The following is a 24,081-nucleotide window of genomic DNA, read 5'->3' as shown; positions in this document are numbered from 1 at the left end:
GTTTTCGTACTTTTTCTTGAGTTGATGGATGACTTATGAGGCCTATGAATAAATGGAGTAGGCTCACCTCACACATTGCAAAAATAAAACGTCTTATTAACTTATATAATATCATAGTGTTAGAGAGAACGTGATATATATATATATATATATAGTAGTTGATAACTCGATAACAATGGCAAGTGAGTTGATATCTCTGCCCTACGCCCTATCAACCACACAAAGAGTAGTAGTAGTAAAACATAGGAACCACTTTGGACGCAAAACAGTTACTCATGCCACTGCAAAAATACATGTCATTTGTGGCTCCACCAAAAAGGATGATGGCCAGTTAATTGGAAGGCGTTCAGCTAATTACCAGCCCAATCTATGGACTTATGAATTTCTTCATCAGTCCCACCACAATCATCACGTGGTAGGTAACTAACTAATTAACTAACTGCCAAAATTCTGAAATGTGCATATAATTCATCTTCTGGTCGTGTATTTTTTTTCCCCATCAACATGGTAACAGAAATGACCGAATAATCACCTTGAATTATTTAGCTCTCCCTTAGCTTGTATCTTCGTATTCAATTCATATTCCTGTTTTCTCTCTTTGTTTCTTTTAAATAGTCAAAAAAGTCTCAACACCAAAATAATCATATTCTTTCATGATGTCACTCTTGTATATTGCACACACAACATTCTGTTCCATATTATGAGCTCTAACACGGCACTTTTGGACGCCACATGCCGGTAGGAACGTTCATAAGCCGAAAATATAAATCGAGTCTATTTTTTAGACTCTAATCTGATTCTAAATTCGATGGAATCTAAATATTTTTGGGTTACAACTATATCGGATCTAAACCCGGTAAAAATTGAATCTTTAAAGTTTTAATAGTAATTTATAGAGAAATTTATCTATGATGCACTTATTTATTTATAAAAAAAATTTATCTATGATACTGTTCGGTAAGTCGGGTACCGGACGGTTCGGGTTAGGACCCTGAGGTCAACGCTTGGGATGGTGGAGAGGCTCGTCTGGTCGTGGTTTCCTGGTCCCGGGTGTGCGAGGTCCCGAGCACTTCGTATGGAGAGGGGGGTGCCACCTGCAAAGACACTCCGACGCTCTTGTCAGAATATGTGCAGGCGGAAAGTAGGTGGTGTAAGAATGTGACGTACCTTGGGGGAGAGCCAGTCTCCCCCTTATATACATGTCAGTAGTGGGCCCCTCCAGTGGTCAGGCCCATACCCTCAAGGGCGCTGTCCCACGGCTGTGTGCAAGCCGTACGAGACGCGTGTCCGGGTCGGGTGGAGGGCGCGTTGTTGGGCCGGCAGAAACTCGGGTCGGGTTAACCCGCGTGAGTTTGGACCAGGCCGTAACAGATACACTTATTTATTTATAAAAAAATTGATTTGAATTTGAATTTGTCTATAAATTTTAATCTGATATTTTTTTATTTATTTTCTAATTCAATAAATATAATTAAAAATAAAATAATAAACTTATAATTAATATAATATAATATAATATTAAAATTAATTTAAAATATATATACCTTTTACAATTCTCTTAAGATGGACATAGATTGGACAACGCTGAATTCGTCTTGATCAAAATAATGATCGAATCTATTTTTAAGCCTCTTATTCAATATTAAATCCGATAAAATTGTATCAAATTAATTTTTAAAATGTCCCGGGCCAAGCGGACCATATGCAACCCTACACATGCCGGTAGTATATGATACTAGAGTTATATATATAGCAATAATAGATAATATTCCTAAGCATAAGTGTATCGTACACGTAGGATGAGAATATCGATAAGAGAAAGTCTAGGGGGCCAGCAGTTTTATTAAAAGTTGGCCAGCAGTTAACCATCAAAAGAGAAATGAATAATCTTATACTATTGGATGTCATCTCCCACCATTAAAAACACATATGATGGCTAATTGATGGCTACATATCACAAATTCTACTGGTCCCCTAGCACTCCTCTATGGATAAAAATCATTCTTTGAAGATGAAGAGGGGTAGAAAAAGATATCTGTATATAGGGAGAATTTTAAAGTAAGAATGAGATGACTACATAGTTAATTTAATATATATATATATAGTTTAATTTAATAATAATAATAATAATAATAATAATAATAATAATAATAATAATAATAATAATAATAATAAGAGTTATCACACCGATATAGATATTAAATTAAAAGAACGAGAATAATTGGAAATTTTGATACGGTGCAGGTTGAAATAATTGAAGAAAGGGCAAAAAAGCTAGAGGAGAAGGTGGGACACATAATGATGAATAGTTCAGACATGGAGCCCCTGAGCTTGCTTGAATTCATTGACGACCTTCATCGGTTGGGCCTCTCCTACAAGTTCCCAAACCACATCAACTCTGCTCTTTCCCGCATTCATTCTTCACAACATGTACTTCATTATACACCCAAAACACTACATGCTACTGCTCTCCTCTTCAGAATTCTCAGACAACATTCCTTTCACGTCTCCCAAGGTGTATAAAACTAACACGTCTTCACAACTCCTTTAGAACTTAGCAAACTCTATCAATCATCTCAGTTTATTTTAAGTGATTTCACTTACATTATACCACTACGATGATTTTTGAGGTGCAGATGTATTTGAAAGTTTCAACGATGATGAGGGAAACTTGAAGGCTGAAATTGGCAATGATGTGCAAGGAATGTTAAGTTTGTACGAGGCATCACATCTTAACTTTGACGGAGAAAATCTATGTGAGAAGGCAAGGGCATTTTCGGCAACAAATATGATGAACATAATAAGAAAAGAGGGGACAGAGAACAAAGTAAAAGAAAGCGTTAGAAGAGTGTTGGAGGGGCTTCCTTCTCACCATAGCCCTTACAGAGTAGAGGCAAGGGGATACATTGACACATATCATAAAAAGGAACCACACAGTCAATTGCTATTAGAGCTTGCTAAGCTTGACTTTAACATGGTTCAGTCATTACATCAACAAGAGTTAAAACAGATGGCAAGGTCAGATGAATAAATTATTTTTTTAAAAGTTTAAGTCGATAAATAAAAACAAATGTAATGAAATTAATTATCTTAGAAATTTAAATTAATAAAAAATATATATGAATAATTATATTTTTACTATGACCATCGAATAAGATTTTTTTTGGGTTTGTATTAATTTTGTACATTTATCTGTTTTATAGCAAAAGAATTTTTTTTACCTGAATTTACCTGAATGTTACTAGCCAGACCAACTCAATGTTTCACATTTATAGATGGTGGAGGGACATAGGCCTCGCAAGCAAGCTGAGCTTTGCTCGAGATAGGTTAACGGAATCCTTCTTTTGGTCACTGGGAATAGTCTCACATCCAAATTTTTCTTATTGTCGTAAAGAACTTACTAAGGTGGCAGCTTTAGTCACCGTTCTTGATGATGTCTACGATGTCTATGGTACTTTGGATGAATTGGAACTCTTCACGGATGCTGTTGAGAGGTTACTTCATTATATTAATTAGTAGTATATCTTTCTATTAATAACTTAGTGTGGCAAATTAATTATAATAATTATATGCATGTTTTTATATCAGATGGGATGTAAATGCCATTAACGATCTCCCAGACTACATGACATTGTGCTTCCTAGCACTTTATAACACTGTCAATGAGATTGCTTTTGACATCTTCAAAGATCATGCCTTCAAGTGCCTTCCTCATCTCAAAAAAGCTGTATGTACTATAAGTTTAATCAAGTCTTATTAACTCTTAATTAGATGACTAAATTAATGTTTTCACTATTGTCTACAAAATTATTATGGGGATTCATAAATTGATTGATATGACTATACTCTATACTATGATATCAGTGGTGTGATTTGTGCAAATCGTTTCTACAAGAAGCAAAATGGTCCAACAACAAAGTTGTACCAAGTTTGAAGGAGTACTTGGAAAATGGTTTAGTCTCGTGCTCAGGCGGGATTTGTCTTATTCACTCCTTCTTCTTACTCAACCAAGAAACATCAGAGCAAGCACTTCATTCCTTAATCAACTACCACGAACTCTTGCGTTCTTCGTCCACCATTTTCAGGATTAGCAACGATTTGGCCACCTCAGTGGTATTTTAATTATTCCCTGCTAATCAATTAAGAATTATATGAATTCATATTTATTTCTGGCACATTTTCTATGCTTAAAAAGAATGCTTAGGTTATTGTTAAAATGCAGGAAGAGATGGAGTGCGGTGAAACCGCGAATTCAATGACGTGCTACATGAATGAAACGGGTGACTCCGAAGAGGGCGCACGAAGGTACTTGAGAAGTGTGATTGACGAAGCATGGAAGAACATGAACAGATGCCTAGTGATGGATTCTACATTCGACAAATCCTTCATAGAAGTAGCCATGAACCTTGCCCGTATTGCCCAATTCACATACCAACATGGAGATGGACATGGACGACCAGACAATAGATCGAAGGGCAGAATAAAGTCCTTGCTTGTTGATCCAATTCCTGTGAATGTGCCAACGTAACATAATATATATATATATATCATGGGTTCGTGGGAAAGAATCATACAAATACTCAATCACAGCAAAACAACTTGTAATTACATTATTTACTTTCCTATAAATATGGATGAAGTGAATAATATCTCATTTCCTTTTCTTCCAATTTGCTAGTTGCAACGCGTCTAATTAAGAAGGGAATTACAAATTCAGGTCTCGCTTCCTCGTTTAGCTTTCAGTTTCAAAGGTGAAAGGCTAGGCTGTTTAAGCATAGGCTGATCATATTCAGAGACGAAAAAACCTTCGTAACTTGGAGGGACTAATACATAACACAAAGTTCATTATTTTAAATAATATGAGACTTGTATTCTCTTATTGCAATTAACTAATATAATTAACCTACTAATTCTACTTGTTTCCGCGCATTCTTCTTGGATTGGAAGAAACCCTTGCGTGAAAAGACTTGTGATAATCTTAATGATCTCATTGACGAATCCACACCAAAAGATCTCATTAGCAAATCTACACAAAAAATCTACACGCCAAAAACCTACATCCACAAATCAAATAAAATTATACTAAATGAAGATGAAGGCCGCGAAGACCTACCTTGCTCTGATACCAAACTGACGTCGCGACGTCGTTTGGGTCACCAATCTTAGCAAAGTTAACAATCCTACTATGGTGAAAATAGCCATGAACATGGTGACATGGTTTAGATTTACCAATTTTGGCGAGGTTAGCAATTCCACTATGCACCTTGGTTGGTCAAGCCAAGGATGCAAACTAACCTCTTACTCTAAAGAGAGGATAGAGTAAAATAAGCATACAACTTATATCATATTCAACTCAACTCTATTTCATAAATAAAAGGTACATGAATTATTTATACTAGTAGAAGAAGAAAAAACCTTCATAACATGGATGATATGAGACTAATACATAACACAAAGTTCACTATCCTAAACAATATGGGACTTGTATTTTTTTATTACAATTAACTAATATAATTAAACTACTAATTCTACTTGCTCCCGCGTCATTCTCCCTAGGTTGGAAAGAACTCTTATGTGAAAAGACTTGTGACAACGTACAGATGATCTCATTGATGAATTCACACCAAAAGATCCTATTGGTGATTCGACACCAAGACCTGCACTCACAAATTAGATAAAATTTTACAAGACCCGTAGCAGCAAACGATCTCATTAACGAATTCACACCAAAAAATCCCATTAACGAATCCACACCAAAAACCTACACCACAAATCAAATAAAATTTTACTAAAGCAAGGCGAAGGCCGCGAGGACCGACCTTATTCTGATACCAAACTGACGCCGGGACGTCTCTTGGGTCACCAATCTTAACGAGGTTAACAATCCCATTATAGTGAAAATAGTCAGGAACCCCACTTGGTTGGCCAAGCGAAAGATGCACCTCTTACTCTCAAAGAGCCTAGAGAAAAGATAAACACAACTTATTTCATATTCAAATCAACTTCAAATCCTATTTCATAAATAAAAGGTACATGAATTATTTATACTAATGAAAGAAGGAAAAGCCTTCATAACTTCGGACTAATACATAACACAAAGTTCACTATTCTAAACAATATAAAACTTGTATTTTCTTATTACAATTAACTAATATAATTAACCTACTAACTCTACTTGGTACTTGCTTCCGCGTCATAGACATTACATAAATAACCTTATTTATATGAATAAACTATACTAAAAATATTAAAAGATCATCAGAATTTATTATTTTTTTATCATTAATATTATTTTATATAATATAACAATATACTTTATTATATATTTTTAAATATTAATAGCCAAAAATAATAAAATCTAATTGTTTCCTAACATTTATCTAAGCTATATATAGTTGGTACTTGTTATTGATCACTCAAATGTAGTTTCTTAATAAAAGATTAACAGGGAGCTAGGAAGAATTTAAAAATAATTTGCATTGTGACACGTACTTAATAGATTAATGAGGAACTTCGAAAAAAGGTCGATGTGTCCGAGTGGTTAAGGAGACAGACTCGAAATCTGTTGGGCTTTGCCTGCGCAGGTTCGAATCCTGCTGTCGACGAATTTTTCCTTTATCTATTTAACTTCTGCTGGTGGACTCCAGGAGAAGTAAGGAACTTCAAAAATTTATAGACTTAACAAAACATCATCCGACCTTAGCTCAGTTGGTAGAGCGGAGGACTGTAGTGGTTAATCCCAGTAATCCTTAGGTCGCTGGTTCGAATCCGGCAGGTCGGAATTTATTTTTTACTATATTAACTCTTTTTGTGGTCTCACGAAGACATGAACCATGCAATTTGCTTTCCAGTACCAATAAACACAAACAAAATTAACAAAATCACGGTCCCATCTGGACCCATTACTGCCATGGGTTCGTCAATTTACCTCCATGACTTATCATTATCACCAATACAACTCCGAATATAGTTGTTTGGCCTTAGCCTGTGACTCTTCATACTGAAGAAGACTACTCATAAAATTAAATTTAACTTTCTGTGTGGTCCTTTCTGTACCTATCTATATTCTCATGCACAACACATAACAGCCTAACTAACTACTCATCAAAAATCAAAATGTGTTATATTCATTGGTACCTCTTGAAAAATTCTTTCCATTGAGAGGAACTAACAGTAAATTTCTGAATCAGCCATTAAATACAACAAAACTATGATATTATATATTGAGGTACATTACCTAAAATGCTAACACATTTGTTATTTTTTGTTTTGATACAAAGTTTGCTAATCCGAAATGCTTAGTATTATTATTAGAACTGAGTATATAATAAGACAGATTCATTTTTCTTTCTCTTCATAGTTCATACAACCTACCCGTACTCAAGGCTGTGATAATAAAAACGAATATTAAAGCTGCATAAAAAGAAAAAACAATAATGCAAAGAAGAGACAATTTTTTAATTTGTCTCATACAAAGTACATTGTACACATATCTCCTTTTTGCCTTTCATGTGATCCAATGTATTTGAGCTTCATTACAAATCTAGCCACACGAAAAACAATTCTTAAAATGCAGCCGTTTTTTTCTTTTCTCTTCTTTTTCCTTCTTGTAATAATAATTTCAGTATCAATTGCAGCCTTTTTTTTTTTTTTTTTCACAAAGTGATGAAAAATCGTCTGCCACACTCCATGGACCATTGTGGCATGCATAACCCATATCCCCTCGTAGGCCCAAATTAACTTTGGAATCTTGTGATCATGTGTTATGTATGTTGACGTGTCCAGTATAACACGTAACTCATTTTTCTTGTTACTCATCACATTTGATACCTAAACTAAGACATAAACACAATCATAGAGATGTCAGATGTGTTTGCATGCATGTATATCTGTCAAATATCATATACTCATTACTTTATCGCCACAATTTGGTATATAATTCTAAATTACATTTAATTTTGTGACAATAAAATAATGAATATAAGAAAAATGAGTCATACTATGAGTTGTTTTATGCCATAGTTGCATCGAAACCAATAGGATCCCTGGTTTCACTGGGGACCCAAGCAGTGGCATAGACACAGCTGTTTCCTTTCCATGTGAGAACCAACATGCCTTCTTCCCTCTTCATCCCCCATCCACTAGCATGCTCATCAAGCAAACCCTTAACTTCCATAACCGTTTCATCACAAAATGGGAGGCTCAAGTAACCAGCATTCTTCATTCTCTGGCACATCTGCATCCCTGACTCCAACCTCTCTATCCTATGATGCCCTTCATATCCTATGATGTTCTCAATCTTCTGTCCAATGTCGGATTCGAACTCTGTCCTCTGGCAACTGTCCTTAGGCAAGAAAGTCTCCAATGCATCAAAGGGTATCCACAGATGGTTGAAACATGTTGCAATTCTTGATGTGAGGCTTGGTGAACTAAGATCACAATCCTCATCCACCAAAACCACAATCTGAGGGTTAAGACCTTTAATTAAACTCAAAAAAGCGTCACGGAGAGAAAGGCATCGGTGGTTTCCCTTTCTATCATCAGACAAATAACGAAGCCAATTTTGACAATTTATGACCAAAGCCTCATCATCCCTAAGGTTTAGCACACTAGGATTCAATAGACTCAGCAATGACTCAACATGAAAACTAGTTGATTCATTGCTTAATTCAGAATTATTAGGTGCTAATAAGGGACCTAAATTGTTCCCTATGACATTGAATTCAAAAGGGACATCCCTAAACTTCGCGAAATTCGCCAACCGAAGGCCAACCTCATGAGTTGATACATTCACCAATGGAGGCACCGGTGGCCTAAAAGATGGGACAGTGATTCTAAGTGAAGGAGGACCTTCAGGGCTTTTGGCCAAAGCATCAATGAAAGTAGGCCATTGCATACAATGAGTGATGCTAAAGTCTAAGATATGTACCCTTTGGAACCCTAAAATTGCTTTGAAAATCTCATTATTTGAAGCACAAAACCCAAACCTGTGCCATGGAATGAGATCCACGTATCCTGCTAGCTCGGTAACCGTCATCAACCTCCTCTGAATGTTGTTGCTACTCCCCTTGAAACTCAAGGCTGTAGGGCAAATCCTTGAAGCCCTAGAGATCAGTGCTCTGAGGAACCATGATGTGAGCCTTTGATTTGTGTCACCGGTTGGTGAAGCAACGTTGTTGAGGACCCACATCACTTGTTGAGCCAAGGTTACATCGTTGCTCTCCAAGGCGCTTGCGCAGTGGAGAAGAAGCTTCTCGATGCACGCGCCGTCGAGGCTTCCGAGACACCCTTTGAGTGCTCCGGTGAGTGAACTGTGTGGTGCTGTGTTGAAGAGGCTGTGGTTTTGGAAGGAGATAGAGGATGCTCCTTTTAGCTCAGCTTTCATGCTATGCATTACGTGCATGAGGATCCTCTTTAATTTCTCCTATATGAAGTAGCTAGATCCAAGACGAAGATGAAGTTAGATGAAAAATGTTTAGGCTTGCTAGCTTGAATTGTTTCAACTTTGAAAGATAATTAGGGTTTGGAATATTTGGTGTAACTATTAATTAATCAGTTATGTGTATATTGTAGATAGGTTGAAGGTTTGAGAGATGGTTTTTACTTTTATGTATGTGAATGTATCTTTAAGCATTATATATAGAGGGAAGAGAAATGGTGTGGTCTAATTAGTATTGTGAACCTAAGGGATACACATCTATATATAGAGACAAAAGTTAATTTAGGCTCCAAGAAGGAACCTTTAGGTTTTTTACTTTTTTTTTTTTTTTTGTGCATACCCTAATGGATAGAGTACAATAATTCTATGGCTCTAACTGAAGCCATGTATGTATGATTTCAAATCCATTTCACAGGGATCGAGCTCAAAAATTTTTTTTATAGAAAATTTGATATTATATTATAATATTATTTTTTTTAAAATTTAAATTAATAGAACGAGACACATAATGATTATATTTTTAATAATAGTTATAAAATAAATACTAAAAAATTATCTAAATTTATTATTTTTTATTATTAGTTAGTCATTAATATTTAAAAATATAAGATAAAATATATTGTTAGATTACTAGACTAAAAGAATTGAGTTGATGACTAAGTAACGATAAAAAATAATAAATTCTAATGACTCCTATAATTTCTAGTTATAATTTATAACTATAAATTCAACTTATAGTTAAGTTAGTACAAATCCACCAACTAATACTATGCAAGTAGTTTGTGAAATGGTGATCATGTAACAAATAGATCAGAATTTGGCGGCTTGTTCTGTTGATTGATTTGTTTATATAGCTTTGAGTTGTTTTGTTGTAATGATTATTTAGATTATGAATTAAATTAAAACCTAAGGGTAGCGAATAGGTTAAAAAAGGTGTACTAGCCGGCCCACTCTTGTCGAATACGTTTTCATGGAATAACTATTTAAAACAAGATCCCAAATATATGTTTACTTGTACAAATCCGATTTTCCTTTGCCTTCACTTCCATGTTCTTACATGATAACAATATTTTTAAAAATTAAACTGAGTTATTATGTAATGTGAAGCCAAAACTAAAGACAAACCAGAACTCTTCCTACAAGAACATATTATTTCGGTCACTTTTTTGCACAGTTCTTTCTCCTGTTTTTTCCATTTTCAAATAGGCAATTCCCTGTTCAACCCTCTTTCTTCTTGTTTAAAATAGACATCCACTTGTGATATTGAGTCAATTAAGAACTTTTAATTAGACATGCACACGTACGTACGTATTCTCCAATTTTGTTGTCTTATATATATAGAATGCATTGATTAATTAATATTTCTATATATGGTCGTTTCACATGACTAATGTCTAATAATATAAAGAAATTAGAGATAACGAATGTCTAATAATATAATCAATTAAGAAGGCTGGGAGCGTTGTGGATGGATATTAATTAATATAGAGTTATCATCAGAAATTCAGGATTCATAAGATTAAGCTGTTTAGGTATGATAGCTAGGAATTATCAAGATTGACACGAGAAAAGAAAAAGATGAAGATTGATAAAGCGATCATCAGTATATGATGAAGTTCATTCATATTAGTAACTATATTTTTTATTACTAGTTTTTTTTTTTTTTTTTTTTTTTTTTGTGGCATGTATATATATTCAGAGAAAAGGAAATTAAAAGATGTAACGGACGATTACACCGCTCGCGTTGGGTTTGATACAACCTGTGTTTTTATGAAAGAAACATTTCTCTTGCTGCAATTAAAAGCTGCAGATGAAGAGGCGTCTCCATCACTTTACCATGCATGTGTCTTGAGTGAATTAATTCTTAATATTTCATTGGTTAGTTCCTTTTTTTATTTACCTTTTGGTATTTTACTTGTACTATATATACCTTTTTTGTGTTTGGTGAGTATGTAATACTTTATTATATACTCCTTTATATATATATATATATATATAAAACACCTTAGCTTGCTGTTATGGAAAGTAATTGTTTTGCATTTGCTCTACTAAAGTTTTGTGATCACCATATGCACGATGACAAAACAGAAACAACACTAAACCTTAGGTTACATCATTGGCGAAGATTAGACTCTAATCCCAATTCCTTTCTTCGGTAGTAAGTGAAATATTAGGAAGATATATAATGGAATATAATAAGTGTACTAAATAGTAAATAGTAAGTGTTGTGAACTATTTTTCCTTACTTAATGCTAAAAACAGGCTCAAAAATATCAAAAGACTAATAGATCCACTTGATGATCGAAAGATATTTCGAATTTTCATACAACTAGCTATTACATCTTATGATCTTAAAAGTATTAAACGCTTACGTTATTCGACTTTATTAGTTTAATAGCTTACATTATAAACATTATTCTCTTGTTAAATAATAGCACGTTATAATATTGATTATACGTAATTTATAGGTTAGAAAATTGAAATTAAAAGAATTTTCATTATTTTAAAATTAATTAAATAAGACAACTCATAAGTTTAGAGTTACATAAATAGTATAAGAATTCATAACATCATAATTTCAGACAGGCACTATTTTAAGTAATAACAAGTCACGTAAAATTTATTTTCCACATCAGTATTTAATTTTTTTTTAAATATATATTATATCACCACTTTTATTAATACACCCCCTTTAATTAAATAAAAATAAAAATATATTTTTTATTTAATTTTATAAAAAATTTTAAACATCCTTACTTTATTTGATTAGACAAAAATACCCTTTTAAATTAATCAAATTTTAGAATTCAATTAATCATAATTTTATAGTTTCAAATAATTTAAACAACAAAACAAAAACATATAAAAAACAAAAAATCAAAATTGTTCTTTATCTGGATTCAGAAACCCCAGCTGTTGAATCACGTCTCTGAAGATTTCAGTATTCTTCATCTTCTTCTCTCCTCTTCCTATCCTCACTCTCTCTGTCTCTCTTTGCTCGATCTCTCTCATCTGTCTCACTGTGTGTCGCACGCAAGATCTCTCCCTCTCTCCTCTCTTGTCTTGCAATCGAGGTTATCGTCGCGTCATAGAACATCGCCATCTTGTGCGTTCCAGAGAGCGTCACCTTCCTCCTGGTTCCAGAGAGCGTTGTCTTCCTCCTGGTTCTATTTTCTTCGTCGTCTTCTTTGCCGTCTTCCTCATTCTTCATCACTGTTGTCAGCCTCTCCCTTCCGGTAATTCCCTCCCTATGATTTATGTGATTTGAATTATTATAGCATTGGTGTGATTTTTGTAATTAGGGTAATTTGGTTTGATTTATGTGATTTGATATTAGTTGTTAATTTTGACAAATTGTTGAATTCTTATTTTATCTGCATATGTTTTTTGAAACTGTGAATGCAATTTTTTTAATAAAAAACTTAATTTAGATCACAATAGTTTCATTTTTTAGATGCTGCATAGTATCTTAATGCACATCTAATTTCATTAGAAACAAATCCTTGATTAGCTTTTGATGACAGAAAAACAATTGGGTTGGTAGACCCTCTGATTAGATATACCTTCTAGACTTCTAGTTGAATACTACCAAATCACATGGTGCACTCTTATGGACAAAAAAAATGAACAAATAAAACTTGCTTTCTAAACCGACATGGAATGCATAACTTACCTCTCTGACGAGATCGCTTAGTGCAAAAGTCCCTAGGCAACCTACAGCAATGTATACTATATATTGTTTTTTCTCTTTCAAACAGCGACACACATCTATCACAAATCTAAAAAGCACACAATTCATTACAAATTCAATCATGTGGACAAGATGGCAGCCAAAACTTGTTAATAGAGATACAAACAAATCAAGTTTATCTACACATTAATTCGATTAAGTTTCAGAGACTGTATTAAGGTTGGGATTAAAATGGAGCAGTGACCAATGCTTCATTCTATAACTAAATGAAAATGAAGAGATTCAAAAGCCTTAAATACATCATAAAACAATCCGAATTCTACTGGGTCATAAAGTTAAAATGAGTCCATGAAGATAATATTAAATTTCACATTGGAGAAAATAATAAACCTGATTATATCAATTGCCTTGGACCCTGAAGCTTTCTTCTTTCTCTTATTACTTTTCTTTTGAGCTCTAAGCCTGTGGTCCTTATTATGAGAGTCTTCATTTGCTTCATTGGTACCTCCAGCTTCACTTTGTCCCAAAGAATTCCAGAAATCAGGTTCCACCAACTCTCCTTCTTCAACATCAACCATTAAAACATCATCACCATCATCATAATCATTATTAATGATATCTAGAATGTTCTCTCCACCTTCCATATCAAACAGATAACCTGCACACAGGGTAACCAAACTGTTATTCATTTGAACATATCAACAAATAGATGGAGCGCAGAACATTCAGGTCAGTGATAACAACATAGGAACAATAACAGTATTATGATAAGTGAAATAAACAACGAACTAAAATGCAAAATCCATGAAGTTATAGAGATGAAATAACTGAGCAGAGTAAAAAATGGAATGATGAGCTCTATTCACCTTTGCTTTGCAGAGAGCCACTGTTGAGGAACAAAACAGAATAGAAGAGTATTGCCGTAATGCCGTAGGTGCAAGAGTGGGCTAAATATATAATTGTGCTTAAATCATTTAACTTGGGTTGGTCTTCTCAGTTCTTCTCACTAGGAGCATCTCCCTGGAAGGAAACCCTAAGTTCCTCCAACGCGACCGCCGCCGCCGGAATTCTCGCTGTCGCCGTCAGTTGCAAGGGAGCTCCAGCCTCGCGCCTCCATAGGCAATCGCGAGCGTCGTTGCCGAAGTGGTGGAGTCCCGCGTTCTATAACTCATAGTCCTATTCCGTCGCTCTTCTCCGCTCTGCTCCCGTCCTCTCTGGTCGTGGTCGCATTATTCAGGTTTGAGGAGAATTCTACACCTCATTGCATACTAGTTTATAGTGACCATTTATTTTGGGAAAAATTTGAAGTCAAACTCATTTTACAGTGGTATAATTACGGTATAAAAATTAGGAAATAGATGTTTGGTAAATATTCTAATAGAACATCACTGCCATAGTGACAACTAATTTACTATATAGTTGTTTATAATAAGTAATATAGAAAAGGTAATATTTGAATAATTAGTTTCAAGAAGTGACATTTTAGTACTAAGTTTCGAAAAAAATAACATTGGTAGAAAAACCAAGAAATGACTTAAAGAATTCATGGGATTTCCCATTATTTGTTGTTAACACTAGTGAAGCTGTGTTTCAAGATTTCCAATTCTATGTTACAGAAAGTTTTTAAAAGACTGTTTCTTATGCACACAATTGCCATTTCAGGTTGCTGAAGCTAAGGCTTATAAGTTATAAAGGATACCTAGACCTTTTCTCTAGATTATATGGAACACTAATAATAGAAATAAAAAATCTTGAACTTAGCACAAAAAAAAGCTTCATATGCTTGAAATTTTCTCTGCATGCTATGTAATAACATGCTTCAAAAATTGGCGATTAGGCATTACTACATTTATATAATTATATTACATGAGGAAACATTGTTTTAGATGTAACAACCTATGTTGAATTGAATAGCTTACTCATGATTTTCCTTGTAACAAAAAAAAAAGGAAAAGGAAATAAATATAAACAAAGCATTCATGGACTTAAACTTGAGGACCAGATGCAAATAAGCACACAAGGCCACGGAATACTTGAGCTGAAAGTTGATGAGCTTCAAATATCTCACCATCTAGATTCCATACCCTCTCCTTGCCCATAGAAGTAAAAGTAAATGTTAGGGTCTGCAAAATGCATGATAAATAATTTTATTAACTCATTCAAATATAAAATGATGGATGGGGATTGGAGAAAAACCAACCTTATGATGCTCAACAAATTGAAAATTTAATGGGATTCCACCACTTTTTGTTAGTTGAATTAGGTGCCTGCATTATTTAGTGCGAATAGAGAAATCTTACTCATTGTGCAAAGTTGATACAAATACTGAAACTGATCACTAATACTTAAGTAGCTAATTACTCCCTAATGATCAAAAGGATTAACTCCTGCTTATTGTTATCCTTACCTTATCAAATAGAACACTTTTCCCCTAGGTAAGTTACCTGAGAAGCATGTGACTAAAATTGTGATCTTAAAACAGGGTAGTTGAAATAAAATAAGTGCATTGAGTGAATTTTATCACTAGAAAAAGTGCAAAAAGAATAAAAAGAAAATTATAGTGGATCATACTCAATTTTCCTTCTTTATGCTCCTAGATAATAAGTCATTTCATATTTATTTGAATCTGTTGTATTCTTGTTTTCAAAAGAAAGACCATAGAAAGTTAATAAGTTAGAGAATTTTTTTCCGTAACTCTTAGTTGTCATATAAATAACATTCTTATGCACTAATAGCTCTTAGGTTTCATAGAATTTGATTGACCAATAATTATAATCATAAAAAATTGAGTTCATTTTGCCTATTCCATTCTCCTAGCATTTATTTAGTACCTAACATGTTAAAATTTTAAGTTCAGTCATAGAGAATGATGACAAAGAGTCATATAAGGATGGTGATCAATCGGAGGATTTAAGTGTTGAGTATGAGTGCAGTTCCGATGAAAGTGATGATATGGTGGATGTAACTGTAGATGAAGCAGAGGCAGATATAATTAATGTTGATGGTTTTGAAAAGTTGATAACTGATTTGACCATCGAAGACATATGGGGACTGGTGTTTGATACAGAATCTCAAGTTTGTGAATTTTATGCCAAATATGCCCAGTGCTATAGATTTGTGTCCCGAAAAGACTTGAAGACGGTGGATGCTAATGGCAACATTAATACAAGACAATTGGTTTGCAATAAAGTAGAAGAAAGACATTGGAAGCACCTTAAAAGGGACAATCGTTAAAGGGAGCATAGGGCAATTACTCGTGTCAACTGCAAGGCGAGGATTCATTTCATTCGTCACTATAGAACGGGTAAGTGGAAAGTCAGTGTCTTTGAGAGTGAACACAATCATCCACTGTGTCCACCTAAGTACAGACATCTTATTACCGCGAATCGTGGGCTTAATGAGGCCGATAAAATACAAGCAGACAGCTTGCGAGCATGTGGTGTTAAAACTTGCCACATAATGGGTTACATTGTTTTCCAAAAAGGTGGATATGATAAAGTGGGTTTTACCAACAAAGACTTACATAACCACATTAGTAAGACTCGGCGTGACAAAGTGAAAGATGGTGATGCATTTGCTACGTTGGCCTATCTATTGTCCAAGGCAGACAGTGACCCATTATTTCTAGGAAAGTTCACCTTAAAGGATGGTAGGTTGGATAATTTGGTGTGGGCTGATGGAGCAAGCGTTGTTGATTACGAATGTTTTGGCGATGTACTCGCTTTTGACACCACTTACAAGAAAAATGTCTACAACAAGTCCTTAGTCATATTTTCAGGGACCAACCACCATGGCCAAACAACTATTTTTGGATGCGCTCTGCTCTTAGATGAAAGGTCCAAAACTTTCAAGTGGGCACTGAAGGAATTTTTGGAAATCATGTCAGGAAAACTACCCGGAGGCGTTGTGACAGACAGAGACCGTGCTATGAGAGAGACTATCTTAGAAGTATTTCCTGGTATACCACACCGCCTTTGTGCATGGCATCTCCATCGTAATGCGGTACAGAATATAAAAAACAAGCATTTTTGGGACGACTTTAATGTATTATTGTATGGACAGTTTACCGTACAAATATTTGAAGAGGGATAGAGCGAGATCATATCCAAATACGGACTTGCCGAGAATGAATAGGTCCAAGACATTTATAATGACAAAATGAAGTGGGGTAGCGCATATTTAAGGGAGCACTTCTTTGGCCGCATAAGAACTACATCACAGTGTGAGGGAATTCATTCATTATTGAAGAACTATGTTGACAGTAAAACCAGTCTCCTTGAATTCATGCATAAATTTAGTGAAGTACTAAGGCATTACTGAAACAACCATCTCACTGCTGATTTTGAAACCTTTTATAAGTTTTCTGTTTTGACTACGTGCTTGGAAAGTTTTGAGAAACAAGCTGCTGAACTTTATACTAGAAATATTTTTAAACTTGTGAAAGATGAGATAGAAGCAGCAGCTGCCTTAAATGTGACTGAATGCCCAAACAATGGAGACATTATTGAGTACAACACAAGTGAGTATTTTAATCAGCAATGGCAATTTAAAGTATCTTACAATAAAGACAAGGACCTGTTTGCGTGTGAGTGCAGGCTATTTGAGACTCGTGGATTACCATGCTCCCACATCTTTGGGATCTTGAAGCATCATAATGCAAAATGCGTCCCTACATCTCTTATCCTGAAAAGATGGACAAGAGATGCAAAGACTGATTTTATATGCTCAATTGGCGAGCAAGACTCCGCTGATGATATAGTTCCCACACTTAGATGCGGTGTAATGGCATCAATTTGTTGGAAGCTTTGTGATATTTCTTCAAAAAATTCAGCCGACTATAGAGAAATCTCAAGTGAGTTACTTAAGCTAATTTCGAAGGTGCAAAATAAAAGTGATGCACAAGCGAGGCTTTCCCCCACGTCAGTGCTAATAGGTGATCCAGCTGTTGTGAAGTCAAAAGGTGCTCCAAGAAAGGTTCCGAAAGGCTAAAAGAGGTGAAGATGTTCACATTGTAAGTCAAGAAAGCATTTCATCAGGATATAAAAAATATATAAAGTTATTGTTCTATAATTCTCAGCATACATGATATGAATATTCTTTTTGGAAAAAATAAATAAATAAATAAATAAAAGCAAAAAGGATTTAGGGTTTGCTCAAGCATTCCCTTCTCACTCCCCACGGTCATGACGTTGGGCAAAAATAATCTGAATTTTAAACTAAATCCAAACTCCACAATTGAGTTTCACACGCAAAACCCTGTTAATGGTCTGTTCCTCTTCTGCTCTTCCCTCTTGGTGCTTCCTTACACATTCCTCATCGTAGTCCTTTGGTTTCGTTGTTGCCGACTCGCCGTCACAGGTGCGGGCAACCGGTTTTCCTTCTTGATTCTGGGTCAGTGGATCAAGGATCTGAAAGCTGAGCTTGCTTTGCTCTGTGTCGCCAAGGTCACTGGTCTTTTCTAGGTTTACTATGCTGGATTGCTTTCTTTCTGAATTGATTTTCGTGGTTTATGGATTCTGACCTATTTCTTGTTCTGTGAAAAGGGGTTTTTGCTTTTGGGTCGGTTGAGTGTGTGTGTGGTGTTTTGCTCTGTTTTATCTTTATCTGAAGGTGAATCTTGGGTGCTGCTATTCTTTGATTGCTTTCTATGTATTTTTTTTCTCTTCATGTTATTCGGTTTAATACTTTGGATGTCTCTTTGGGTTGCTTTGTTGTTTCTAAAGTTTTAGTTTTTATTGGAATTTACATGCCAATTAGAGTAATATGTAAGTTTTAGTTTTTATTTTCTATATTTTTACATCCGTACTTATTTTTTTCTTTATCGTTACAATGAACAGTTGGAACAAGTGACTTTGGATTCATTAGCCAATTCAATTGGTCAATTGACTCAAATAGTTCAATCTATTGTTCAACATTTGGAAAATAATGCCAGCTCCCCCTCTAAAGTGTTTAAGGTCTTTGGTTCCGAATCTAATACTCTTACTCAACAAGGTAGTACGTCGAGTAATCCATTATTGCTATGCTTTATTGAGAAGGTAAAAACGGATTTGTCTATTGCTAAAAAAAGGAGAAAAAACTCACTTGTTCTAAATACTGTTCTTGGATTAGAGCTGCCTATTGTGAGTAATATGTAATAAGTAATTTAGTTTTATTATTATTATTATTATTATTATTATTATTATTATTATTATTATTATTATTATTATAGTAATAATTATTTTTTTATATTTAGTGGGTGCACGTACCTTTTAGACCAACAGCTTCGATGGGTTTGGACGATATTGAGCTTGCAATTGCAGCATACTTGTATGGTGATCTATTGGTAGATAAGTAAGTAAATTTAATAGGCATATTATTTTTTAACGGCGTTGTGAATTTTTTTAGCTATTTTTATTTACGTTAATTTATCTTTGGCAGCGATGAGGAGGATATAGTGTTTTCAGATCATACAGCTCACAGAGATGTATTCAAGAGTTTGATGCCAGGCAAGCCAATTGTTTCTCTTGTGCTAGACTTAGTAGCAGATATGATAAAGATATAGTTGACCAGAGAAAGTGGTTATTGATTTTTACCTACAATTTTTGCGGTAAGCATATCAGAGAAATAACACTAAAATAATGCTGGTATTTGTTATTTTTATTGCGCATATAAACAAGTGGCAAAAATAATGCAGTTGTTAGAGAAGACAAAAATGGATCCCAGCTGTCTGCCGTCTTGCATCACAGATATTTATTTGGGCAAAGTCGACTACTTAAAAAGAGTAAAAATTGTTGCATACACCATATAACATAACTTAATGCTTGTTATTCAAGAAGTTTATAGCATTTTTAAATTCAAATTAGCAAATATGGGTATGAAATAAATTTAATAACTAAAATGACTTTCTCTTGATTAGGTGTTTATCCCTGTATCTGAGACTATTGACGAAGGTCATCAACACTGATACCTCATAGTGATCAATCGTGTTAAAGGACAAATCATTTTGCTAGACCCGTTGCCCATTGAGAAATAGTTCAAGCGAAAGAGGACATCCTTGAAATTAGTAACCATATTTTATGTTTTTTTTGTTAATTATCTAGATATATGACTAAAAAACTAAATTCTGACATAGACTTAAACAGGCCATTTTTTTAGACGAAGTATTAGAAGATCGTTTATTCTATGATTTTGAGACTACTCCGAATCGGAATTCTTCACAATTTGAATTAGAAGAACCGGAGGGCCTTTTCACCCTCGAACATGGATCGTAAGATAATATTAGTAGTAGTTATTGGTATGAAAGTTATGCATTATATAGTACTCTAATATATCTTGCTCGATATTTAGGAATGACGCGGGTGTGTGGGTTGCAAGTTGGATGATAGCTTGTTTTGAAGATGATCATTTTAATATAAAGGTAATATTATACATTATTTTTTATTCTCATTCTTTCTTTGATATTTAGGTAGTTAAGCATTATGTGTAAATGTTAATGTTTTATTAGGTTGATGATGGGAATCGAATGAAGATTGCAGTCTTACTCGTGTCGAAGAATCATAACATGATCGCGTATAGGGTCAAAAGAAAGGCCTCTGAAAATCTTAGAAAGTTGTATAATAATCACCATCTTGATTATTATGAATTTTCGGAAGATTAGATTTATAACATTCCCTTTTTGTTATTTTTTTGTGGGCATATAAACCTTCCAGTGACATACGCATTATATTTTGTTTACGTTTGTGTTCGTATTTGTTTGCCGGATTATTTAATGTCTCCATTTGACTAAAGATATAAGTAGTATTATTTTTAAAGGTGGGTTTTCTTGACCATCATTATTACTTCTATGTTTTATGATTTTTCTGCTAGTGGTGCTTATTATTATGCCATTTTGATATTATGATTGATTTAATCATAATTAGATGGATTCAGAATCAATACATGTTACCTAATATTAGTATCTTTGATATATGAATTGAGCTCTGTTGGGATTTGAAGTGAAGATTTTTCCTTTTACTTTTGTTTTATCTTATTTATTTATGACCTCTTTGGGATATTTCTTTGCATTTTGATCATTCCCTCTTGAAGCGGGAGTTCTAGTGCAACTCTGGTTTTCCCTTTTTTTTGGGGTTTAAAGTGGAAGTGGGAGTTCGGGTGATTTGGATTATACCCGAGAGAAGGGGCTGGTTGATGTAGCTTTTGCTTAAATAATTAAAAGTTCATTTATGCTCAGTTTTGAAGATGCTGCCTGATCAGAGAAAAAAAGGTAAACTTACTCAGCTCATATGTGTATTTAGATTCACATGTATGTATCTTAATATGTTTTGGATTGGTTTTGACTTTAGAAAAGTCACATAATGCGATTGATGTGAATATGATGCTATTGATATGTTTCTTTTCATGGAGTTTTGCGATTGATGTGAATGTGAATGACATTGGATATTTTTCTTATAGATCTATGTACTTATATAGTGATATTATTGCTAATTGTTAATGAATTGAACTTAACTTTTTTTCTTATTATACATCACAAAGATTGTAATGAAGTCAAACTAATTTCCATTCTAAAATTAGAACTAGTCCTGCTTGAGCATTTCCTTTGGATGGTAAATGACTAGTTTTGTTTATCAGTTTATAAGAGTTTGATGAAGCTAATCTGGTTTAAATTCTACTGATGTAATTCAACTTGTGAAATGCCTTTTATTCTGTAGCCTAAACCCCTGAAGAATTTGAATGGATCAATTTGTCAAATTTGTGGTGAAACTGTTGGATTAACAGACAGCGGCGATGTCTTTGTTGCTTGCAATGAATGTGCATTTCCAGTTTGTCGTCCTTGTTATGAATATGAGCAAAAGAATGGGAACTAGTGTTGCCTCCAGTGCAAGACTAGATACAAAAGGCACAAAGGTAGTTTACTTTGTGCATATGTGTTTTCTTTTTTTCTGTTTTGGACTCTGATGATCCTTTGTCTTAACTTTGAATTGATCCTCGAGTGGATGGAGATGAATATGTGGATGAAGTTGATGATTTGGAGAATGAGTTCAGTTATGGCCAAGGAAAGGCCAAGGCACGGCCGCAGTGGGATGAAGATGCTGACATCTCTTCCTCTTCAAGACGTGAACAACCAATTCCACTTTTGACTCATCGACACCAAGTAATGCATCAAATTTGGATTTTTAGATTCTAACTATAATAACTTATTTCCCTGGTTGGATCTTACTTCATATTGTGCATTTCCGTGCTCTTGCTTCTATGATTAGCAATTTCCATAATCCTGAAGTAATAATGTTTAGTTCACTTCTCATACTACTTCATTTGTAATATCACTTACTGAACAAGTTTTTGTACAGATTTCTAGTGAGACTGCTATACCTGATACGCAATCAGCTCGAACTACATCAGGCCCTTTAGGTCCATCTGACAAGGTTCACTCACTTCCATATGTTGATCAAATGCAACCAGGTGTGGGTTTGGCTTGAACTGATGATATGCCATATTATATTTTCATGGTTGTTATGGATTCTTACTTGATAATATCTTTCTTGTTACAGTTCCAGTAAGAATTGTAGATCCATCATAGGACTTAAATTCTTATGGTCTTGGAAATGTTGACTGGAAAGAAAGGGTTGAAAGTTGGAAACTCAAGCAGGAGAAGAATGTGGTGCATGTGAATGGTAGTAGATATAATGAGGGAAAAGGTGATATTGAAGGAACTGGTTCCAATGGAGAAGAACTTCAAAATGGTAACTTTGTCTTGGAATTGGAAAACTAAAGATATGGACACATTAATTTTAATATTTAGCGAGAAATATGTTACTTTTAATAAATGATATTCTTATAGTAGACCAGTAGTCTATAAACATAGCATTCTGCATTAACTCAGAATTTGAGACCGTAGTTAATTTTATGGCTTGAATTCATAATTTTGAAATTATAGAGACTTTGAGATTACAAAGACGATTACTCGTTGTTCCAAGATTTTCTTTTAGTAGTCTATCAATATTTTGAAATAAAAATTTTTTCTAATTATCTGTGTTTATTCTTCGTATTAATTTATATTTTAATTATTTTTTTAATAAATAAATAAATAAATATACACTATTTTTTAGGACGTTGTCAACTTTATAAAGATGCTTTTCTTCTAAACTTAATTTGTATAATTTGTAGAGTTGAAGTTCAACAAAAGCAAGAAAAAGTTTCCATAAACAAGAATAAGAAGAGAAAAAGATGATACTTTTATTTGCAAAATAAATAACTTGAGTGGTTTATACACTCTGCTGTACAAATTTTATCCTCAATTATCAATACAACCTAAGATATTATCATATTGCAAGCTCAAAATTGCTTCACCAAAATTAATAATGAATGAAAGAATGGTTAGAGAAAACTCAATAAAGGTAACCTCAAGCAGTTCTCAACAAAGAAAGAAACTCTGCACATCATCAAACCACTACAAATAAAGGTGGAGAATGGTGGAAAATCTCCGGTTTCTCTCTACATCATGAAATCCATCTTGGGAAGAGCAGAAGCAGCTATGTTAAAAAAACACCGATGATGTTCCTTTCAATCCATGCCAGTTTATCACTACATAATAGATAGCATATCTGAGGTGTATAAGAAAAAGAGCACAGACAACAATGTGGAAGTTAAAAAATATGTAGACAGTGACAGGAAAAGTTTCCTTCTACCTGTAACTTGAACTGCATTGAATCAACACGAGGCAAAGTATAATGTAAACCTTAGAACAATTGAACGGTCACTTTGAGTTTGTTTTGTTTCCATTTCGGCAACTTGTAAAATTCAGTCTTCGTCATGCCAAGTTTTTCTTTGAACTCTATTGCTGACAGATAAGCCTGCATGCATGTAGTTCAAACAAGTAAGAACCAAAATGAATAAATCTTATAAATACAGTTTTGAAGGTATTAAGAAAAGGTGACTAAGATGAAGGTGATTTTATATGAAGATGATAGCTGAG

The 24,081-nt window shown here is 34.1% G+C and overlaps 4 protein-coding genes, 2 long non-coding RNA genes and 2 other non-coding genes across 9 annotated transcripts; 6 read left to right on the top strand and 2 right to left on the bottom strand.

Annotated features, from left to right (window-relative positions):
• Positions 1-100: 100 nt before the first annotated feature.
• LOC107614309 (isoprene synthase, chloroplastic) lies at positions 101-4,828 on the top strand. Of its 2 annotated transcripts, none has more exons than XM_088497687.1 (7): positions 101-415; positions 2,245-2,515; positions 2,631-3,018; positions 3,276-3,494; positions 3,589-3,727; positions 3,865-4,113; positions 4,223-4,828. In XM_088497687.1, exons 1-7 carry the CDS (start codon positions 176-178, stop codon positions 4,526-4,528), a joined length of 1,812 nt encoding a protein of 603 aa, XP_088353813.1. In that variant the 5' UTR covers positions 101-175; the 3' UTR covers positions 4,529-4,828. The 2 variants fall into 2 exon arrangements, with proteins under 2 accessions (XP_088353813.1, XP_088353814.1); XM_088497688.1 differs by having other exon boundaries at positions 103-415; positions 2,637-3,018; positions 4,223-4,826.
• A 1,695-nt stretch (positions 4,829-6,523) lies between these two features.
• Positions 6,524-6,605, top strand: TRNAS-CGA (transfer RNA serine (anticodon CGA)). Its single transcript has one exon. It is a non-coding gene; the product is annotated as a tRNA-Ser (tRNA).
• An 88-nt stretch (positions 6,606-6,693) lies between these two features.
• On the top strand, positions 6,694-6,781 carry TRNAY-GUA (transfer RNA tyrosine (anticodon GUA)). Its single transcript is given in 2 exon segments — positions 6,694-6,730; positions 6,746-6,781. It is a non-coding gene; the product is annotated as a tRNA-Tyr (tRNA).
• Positions 6,782-7,392: 611 nt separating this feature from the next.
• LOC107614228 (scarecrow-like protein 32) lies at positions 7,393-9,660 on the bottom strand. Its single transcript, XM_088496024.1, has 2 exons — positions 8,001-9,660; positions 7,393-7,835 (listed from the first exon to the last, which is right to left on the bottom strand). Exon 1 carries the CDS (start codon positions 9,401-9,403, stop codon positions 8,012-8,014), a length of 1,392 nt encoding a protein of 463 aa, XP_088352150.1. The 5' UTR covers positions 9,404-9,660; the 3' UTR covers positions 7,393-7,835; positions 8,001-8,011.
• A 2,979-nt stretch (positions 9,661-12,639) lies between these two features.
• Positions 12,640-14,376, bottom strand: LOC107612291 (uncharacterized). Its single transcript, XM_088495308.1, has 4 exons — positions 13,997-14,376; positions 13,468-13,788; positions 13,113-13,309; positions 12,640-12,687 (listed from the first exon to the last, which is right to left on the bottom strand). Exons 2-4 carry the CDS (start codon positions 13,772-13,774, stop codon positions 12,640-12,642), a joined length of 552 nt encoding a protein of 183 aa, XP_088351434.1. The 5' UTR covers positions 13,775-13,788; positions 13,997-14,376.
• On the top strand, positions 13,840-18,119 carry LOC148547123 (protein FAR1-RELATED SEQUENCE 5-like). Its single transcript, XM_088495307.1, has 4 exons — positions 13,840-13,859; positions 15,983-16,307; positions 16,401-17,132; positions 17,490-18,119. Exons 1-4 carry the CDS (start codon positions 13,840-13,842, stop codon positions 18,117-18,119), a joined length of 1,707 nt encoding a protein of 568 aa, XP_088351433.1.
• Positions 18,120-19,322: 1,203 nt separating this feature from the next.
• LOC110265220 (uncharacterized) lies at positions 19,323-19,896 on the top strand. Its single transcript, XR_015896352.1, has 3 exons — positions 19,323-19,460; positions 19,548-19,716; positions 19,804-19,896. It is a non-coding gene; the product is annotated as an uncharacterized LOC110265220 (long non-coding RNA).
• A 375-nt stretch (positions 19,897-20,271) lies between these two features.
• On the top strand, positions 20,272-20,721 carry LOC110266176 (uncharacterized). The gene is made up of 3 exons (XR_002353182.2): positions 20,272-20,376; positions 20,457-20,526; positions 20,614-20,721. It is a non-coding gene; the product is annotated as an uncharacterized LOC110266176 (long non-coding RNA).
• The last annotated feature ends 3,360 nt before the right edge of the window (positions 20,722-24,081 follow it).

Source organism: Arachis ipaensis, chromosome B8 (genome assembly GCF_059453495.1).
Source record: "Arachis ipaensis isolate K30076 ecotype BB chromosome B8, ASM5945349v1, whole genome shotgun sequence".
Lineage (NCBI taxonomy): Eukaryota > Viridiplantae > Streptophyta > Magnoliopsida > Fabales > Fabaceae > Arachis > Arachis ipaensis.
Note: the sequence above shows the minus strand (reverse complement) of the source record. Positions and strands in the feature narration are given on the sequence as shown.